Source organism: Suricata suricatta, chromosome 14, assembly GCF_006229205.1.
Source record: "Suricata suricatta isolate VVHF042 chromosome 14, meerkat_22Aug2017_6uvM2_HiC, whole genome shotgun sequence".
NCBI classification, from domain to species: domain Eukaryota; kingdom Metazoa; phylum Chordata; class Mammalia; order Carnivora; family Herpestidae; genus Suricata; species Suricata suricatta.
Genome location: NC_043713.1, coordinates 59908507 through 59915204, shown reverse-complemented (window position 1 = coordinate 59915204; position 6698 = coordinate 59908507). Strand labels below are relative to the sequence as shown.

At 36.2% G+C, this 6698-nt stretch overlaps 2 protein-coding genes across 3 annotated transcripts in view; both read left to right on the top strand.

Annotated features, from left to right (window-relative positions):
• Window positions 1–4221, top strand: part of CEP76 (centrosomal protein 76) — a 37317-nt gene extending 33096 nt beyond the window's left edge. The window contains exon 13 of the mRNA XM_029922851.1: window positions 3830–4221. Within this exon, the coding sequence (XP_029778711.1) occupies window positions 3830–3846 (17 nt within the window). The 3' untranslated portion in view covers window positions 3847–4221. The remainder of the gene's footprint in view (window positions 1–3829) is intronic.
• The window catches only part of SPIRE1 (spire type actin nucleation factor 1), a 216143-nt gene continuing 213370 nt past the window's right edge, over window positions 3926–6698 (top strand). For both annotated transcript variants that reach the window (XM_029922848.1, XM_029922847.1), the window contains exon 1: window positions 3926–3995. In XM_029922848.1, the coding sequence (XP_029778708.1) occupies window positions 3965–3995 (31 nt within the window). In that variant the 5' untranslated portion in view covers window positions 3926–3964. The remainder of the gene's footprint in view (window positions 3996–6698) is intronic.

Sequence of the window (6698 nt, the reverse complement as noted above, 5' to 3'; positions counted from 1 at the left end):
TCGTGCAATCGTGAATGGGACCAGTTTCTTAATTTCTCTTTCGGCTGCTTCATTTTTGGTGTATAGGAATGCAACTGATTTCTGTACATTGATTTTGTACCCTGCGACTTTACTGAATTCATTGATCAGTTCCAGAAGGTTTCTGGTGGAGTCGATTGGGTTTTCCATGTAGAGTATCATGTCATCTGCAAAAAGGGAATGTTCTTATTGATATAGCTGGGTTTAATGTCGGCCATTTAACTTTTTGTTTTCTTTGTGTTTCATGCCTTTTTTATTCCTTTGTTTCCCCTTTACTGCCTGCTTTTGCATTAAGTGAATATTTTCTTAAAAAAAAAGTTTTTTTTTACATTTATTTTTGAGAGACAGAGAGAGACAGATCATGAGCAGGGGAGGGTCAGAGAGAGAGGGAGACACAGAATCAGAAGCAGGCTCCAGGCTCTGAGCTGCCAGCACAGAGCCCGACGTGGAGCTGAAACCCAAGAACTGTGAGATCATGACCTGAGCCAAAGTCAGCCGCTCAACCAACTGAGCCACCCAGGTGTCCCAACATTAAGTGAATATTTTCTAATGTAGCATTTAATTGTCTTTAACCATTTTGTCACCGTATTTTTAAGTTTATTTTTTGATAGTTGCTCTAGGGTTTCTCATTTACATCTTATGAGAATCAGCTTTAGTTTTATACTACCATAATTCCAGTGTTATATAGAATATTTTAAACTAAAGTTATACATAATGTTTTGAATGAAACTTGATTACTTTTTTTCTGGCAATATATTACTAAAACTAGTGTCTTTGGATTAGTTAAAAAATGTTAAGTTGGAATCTTCAGTTCTTAATAAACCCGATAGTAAGAATTAGTTAAATAGCTTATATATTACCAGTAGCAGTTGTTTTAAATATAGTAGAAGAAATTAATTCAAAGGTTATATCTTTGTAAATTTCCGTGGCAATATTAGGTTCTTTTTCAAAGACGTTTTCAGAAGTCTTTTTGAATTATGTCTTTATATAGTACATTTTTCTCAAACATGTATAAGAGAGGTTCTAGTCATTTGGTCAATCACTGAAAAATGCTACTTTTTGTGTTGCGAACTGCACAGGTAAAAATGGCAGGATACTTACGGATTTGCATTAGATAATCTCCTGTGATCTTTTAATAGACTTCTGTTACTTCATAAACTCTTCTTAGTTATTTTACACAATTTTTAGGTGCTTTGAAAGAATTTTAAGTATTAATGTGTTAATGTACTTTGCTAGACAAATTCAAGGTGTTAATACAATTCCATATGTTATGTTCACTCTTGCATAATGACAGGTTTTCCTGAGTGGGAGGGAAATAAGTGGAGATATATAGATAGGTGGCTGAGAATTTGAAATATCCTGGATGTGTTTGTAGAAATGTGGTATAAATGAATATCCTCTATCTATGTGTTAGATCAGATTAAAAGTTGTGAACAGTTGGCCTAAATTATCTTGGTGCTTGCTTTAGTGCTCTGTTTTAGCTGAGGGAAGTTGGCCCAGTATTTATAATCCTACAACAGAAATAAAAAATTGCTTCTGCTACAAAGAAAAAAATGAATACTATATAATTTAGTTAAAACTGAAAATGTCAATGACATTATGACAATATTGCAGTTGAAAAATGACAATTAGAAAAGTGTTAGGAAGTTTAAAATATCATAGCTTTAGGATGAGATCTAGGAGTCATGTCTTTATGAATTTTACTGTCAATTATTTTTGCTAACATCTCTTAGAAAGGATTATGATTACTATGCAAAAAGTAGGAGCCAAGTTTACACTTCCAGTTCCCATGAGTAATGAACATGCATAGCAAATGAAAGAAAGAAAGACATTGTACTCCATTAATGACTATTGAGAAAGGATCAAGAGGATACAGGAATTCACATTAAGAAAATTGTTTCGGGGAAAACCTGAGGAAAAAAACACAGAGTACTGCCCTACCTATACCCATCCACAAAAATTACCAAAGCGAGGCTTAATTCATTACTTATTTAACTAAATTAAAAGTAAGCTATATTTTGTGTTAGTTACATATTAACCTTGGGAGAGAAGTGAGCCTTTCACAGAGTCACAGTAGAATATACTAGGGCCAAGAGCAGCTCCAGACTTCTATCTGCACATTAGGGAGAAAAAGACAATCTTTTGAACAAGAAAGGGACTTTTTTTTTCCTTGTATAAAGTTCAGTGAACATTAAATATGGAGGTTTGAAAAAAGTATTCTAGCTTTATCTCATCAGTATGACTTCCTTTTCACAATGAAAAAAACAATAACAAAGTATGACTTTAGTCTAAAAATGATTATATATCTTTAACTTACACAACCTAAAATTCTGGCTTCTTGAAAGTTTTATTGAGAATTCTACATTTTCAAGCAATTATTGTCAAACATTAAAATTTTGCTACGAAATAAAGATATTTTTGTGCCTTGTATACTTTTCAATTTTTCATTGGAATTAAGGAAAAAGCTACTGCTTATCCTAACTTCAAGTCTGATGAGAAGTAAGGTAATATAGCTAAAAAACAGGATCTGGAAAGCTTATGTTCAAGAAAATCTCTTTGAATTACTTTTGGCAACTGTCAGTAATTTGGGATAAGTCACTTAACCTCTGTAGACTCAAATTTTTATAAGTAAAATAATGGGTTATCCTAAAATTTATATCTATGATGTCCTTTTCAAATTGAAAATTCTTTACTAATTGAAGTAATGATTCCACTTATGTTCAAAATCAAAAGACCATCTCTCCTTGTTGGTTTAAAAGTAATTGTTTCAAAGGAGAATCACATTAATAAGGTGAAACATGACTATTGTTTGACCTAGTATTTCCCCAAATCCTTCACGAACATATTGATATGCTACTGTTGAGATATTTTATCTCATTCCTCTACTTTTCCTCAGTTTTTATCAGCAGGTATGTAACTTGATCTCATCAAAGTAGGATAGGTAAATTTATGAATATATTAGATGCTACGGAATGAATATGTTGTGGAAAACACTGGTTTACAACTTAGGTAAAGGGTATTCATGGGTATTTTCTAAATGTATAGTAATTTCTAAACATATCTTTGGCACTGGGGGGAAATGTTAATTATTTTACAAGTATAGACCAGAGGAAACCGATTTTGTTGTGTTCTTATCTGTTCTATATACTTCTGGTTTTCTGTATAAGGTCACATGCTAGTTTTCATGACTAATTTTAAAGATTTTGGGTTGATACTGTTTGATTACCAAAATTACAAGAGGTGAGTTTCAAACTGCACTTAGGATTGTTGATGCAATTAACCTCCTTAGAGGAGTGATAATTTGCAATTCTTTGATGGCAATGGAGTCATTAGAGATCACCTTGAGGATAATTACTATCGGGAGATGACCACTATGGTGAAACTCACTGCCAGTACAAATGGAGGGAGATGTGGTATCACATTATTCTTTGAAAATGTTTGAAATATCAAAAGTTCAGTTGATCATAGTGGTATGTATAAATTTAAAGCATTTGCTTTTTATGTACTACTCATGCTTGGTGGAGTGAAGAATGAATGTAGTGAGACATTGTAAGTAGCAGGAAGAGCTGAGCTGCTCAGCAGGCCTCGATTCCAGTCCCACCTCTTTCATTTACTAGTTCTATGTTTTGTATAATGTAAGATAAGGATAATATCTGACCTTCAAGTTGTATAACTGAAGAAGCGCTTTGAAAGTATAAAATACTCACTTTTAAAATTACCAAGTAGTATAATTGTGGGCAATGAAAATTTAGGTTATAACCACTGAAAAAATATGCTGCTCTATTTTTTCCTTTTTGGTGCACTTTTCTAGGTGAATGTGCCTCTTAGGAGCAATTGTCTGGGAGTAACTGGATTAAGCTCCGGCTGCACAGGCAGATTGTGCTCCCTGAAGGCCGTGCTCCCTGAAACTCAGAGCAGCTCACCCACTATGTCCAGAGTGTGAAGCATGAAGTACATTTATTCTGCAAAAATGATAAGTAAATATAAGATTAAAAATTTCAAGGATTCCATTTTTAGTAAATGCAGCAACAAAATCAATGAAAACTAAAATCATAGACATGCCACTATTTTTCACAGATTTCACAGCACTTTGGAAGAGACATTTACGTGTTGATTTGAGTTGTTCAGATGTTTTAACTACAAAGCAATTTTTTTAAGGTGGTGAAGCCAAGGATAAAAAAAAAATAAAATCAGTGACAGAAATTGGAACAAAATATTCTGTACAAGAAGGTATTTGAATCTTTGAGTTGAAAATGAGAAAATGGGAAGGTGCCAAAATTATTCCACAGTACTGCTTGAGCCCCAACAATATATGGACTTCTGATGGTCTTTGTCAGCGGTCACCTTCTCAGAGTGTTGTGATGATGGATGAGGGGCTTCTCAAAATTTCAAAGGGTTCTGAAAATCATATAGAAAGCAGAATTATATTGTCTTTGTATAAAAATCTGTTGAGCGTTCAGATTATGTAATGAGACTTATAATAGATAGCTAGGATTTTGGAGATTTATCTTTTCTTTTTTTAATTTTTTTCTAATGTTTTTATTTATTTTTGAGAGACAGAGAGAGACAGTAAGAGCAGGGGAGGGTAAGAGAGAGGGGGGGATACAGAATCTGAAGCAGGCTCCAGGCTCTGAGCTAGCTGTCAGCACAGAGCCTGACACGGGGCTCGAACCCACGAACCGAACCATGAGCTCATGACCTGAGCTGAAGCCAGCAGCTCAACCAACTGAGCCACCCAGGTGCCCCTATTTTTTCTTTCCTGCACACTTCAAACAACATTCTACTTGTCATCTTGCCTCAACTTAATTCCATATAAACTCACAAAGGCCAGAAAGTTACTTGAAATTAGTCATGATTTTGTAGCTGGAAAAAAACCCAACAACCAAACACCTATATTATATAATCTTCCTGTGATTCAGTGCCATGTTTTTCTTACCAAAATGTATTAGTATGTTTAAAAATTATCACTTAGGAAAGGGAAAAATCTTGTTGTGGCATCATTTTAAAGAATACATCTTTGAATGTTAACATTTGCGGTAAAATTTGGATTTTTCTTTTTTCTTTACTTCCATTCCCTTCTTCCCTTCACTGTTAACCTTTACTTGGAGATTTATTAATTGTCCTATGCCAGGAGTAGCAAGTGACTGGCTTGGGGATTCATCAGTTTATTAATTCACTTACCTTGTCTTTTGTGGGGGGAATAAAGATACAGAATGTAATCGATCTTGACTGTAGTTATCAAAGTGAAACAGGACAGCAATATCTTACATCGCCAGGAGATGGTGGTGTTGTTCATAAAAGTAGACCATTTAGCTGTTTTCTTCAATGTTGGAGCTGTTTTTAAAGCCCTCTGTATTTTCAAAATTCACACAAGATCTAAACTTTTTAAATGCCAAAATTTTGGGAATGTTTTCCCATTTTTAAATCAAGAGGTTTTATTTCCATATCTATATCATATTAGACCTTCTCAGGGCATTGGCACACATAGCACATTTTTGCAAATGGGATTACCAACCTATAATTAAGTGATGTTACTTAAGGGGGTGTTTCGTTATCTCCTAGCGAAATTATAATAGGGTGACTAGGGAGAAGCTTTTTTCTCCCCTCTCTTTTAATTCCTTACTCTTTTTGAAAATATCTTTTTTATTTTCTCTCTTCTCCCCACCACTGCTGTATGGTATCTTTAGCATAAATAATAGACCTCTATAATTTCTACTGCAAAATGCAATTATTAAGAGTGTGAGATCTAATATTACGCACAAAGCTGCCTTAAAGTTTTATTGGTAGTTACTATAAATTTCTTACTTGGCTGATGTTCTCAACTGTCAAATTCTCACACTGGACTACCCTCAGAGTGGAATGTTACCAAGTAAACTCATTTTCCAATGAGTGGTTTTATCTAAGAATTATGTTTTATTGCATAATTAATGAACTCAGGTAGGCCCTCGGGAATATAGTATTTTTTTTCATTCTATGGCTAATTGCCCTCAGTTCAATTTTGCCACTGTGATATCAATTCCACATCGTCTGAACCTACTGGGTTAATTGGAAAATGATGAGTGTGATCATTGGAGACATTATCTTTGGAGTGTTAGAAACGTTACAAATGAATCCGGAAGGACGCCGAAATTAATGTCTACAAAGTATTTACACCATGTTTATATCCCAGGCCCTGATCTACGCGCTGGGGGGAGGGTGTCAGTGAGCAAAACCCATAAAAGGCTTCCTTCCTCATGGGGCTTACAATGAAGATGGGAAGACCTATGCAATAAACAATACATTTAAATAAATTATACGGTATACTGATGGCGACAGCTACTCCAGAAAGAGCAAACGCAGGTCCGGAGCATGACGAAGGGGCGAGGGCGCAGTACGAAGTCGGCTGGTCTGGAGAAACCGCGTGGAGGCTTGAAGGAGGCGCGAGATCTGCGCCCTGCGGTGGATGGGGGCAGGCAAGGGCGGCCGGGAGCCAGAGCCGGAGCCGGAGCGTTTCAACAGACCTTTACTAGGAATTTGCTCCAGGCTGAGTTCGGGTTCCTAATTAGACTTCCGGCGAGCCAATTCCAGGGGGATCCAGCGCCAGCGGCCTCCCCGCTTGGCGGGGGATGGCTGCGGTCGGAGCGGTGAGCTCGGCAGCGGAGCGCCCCCCGGAGCCGCCGGCCGTGCGGACCCCTAGCGGG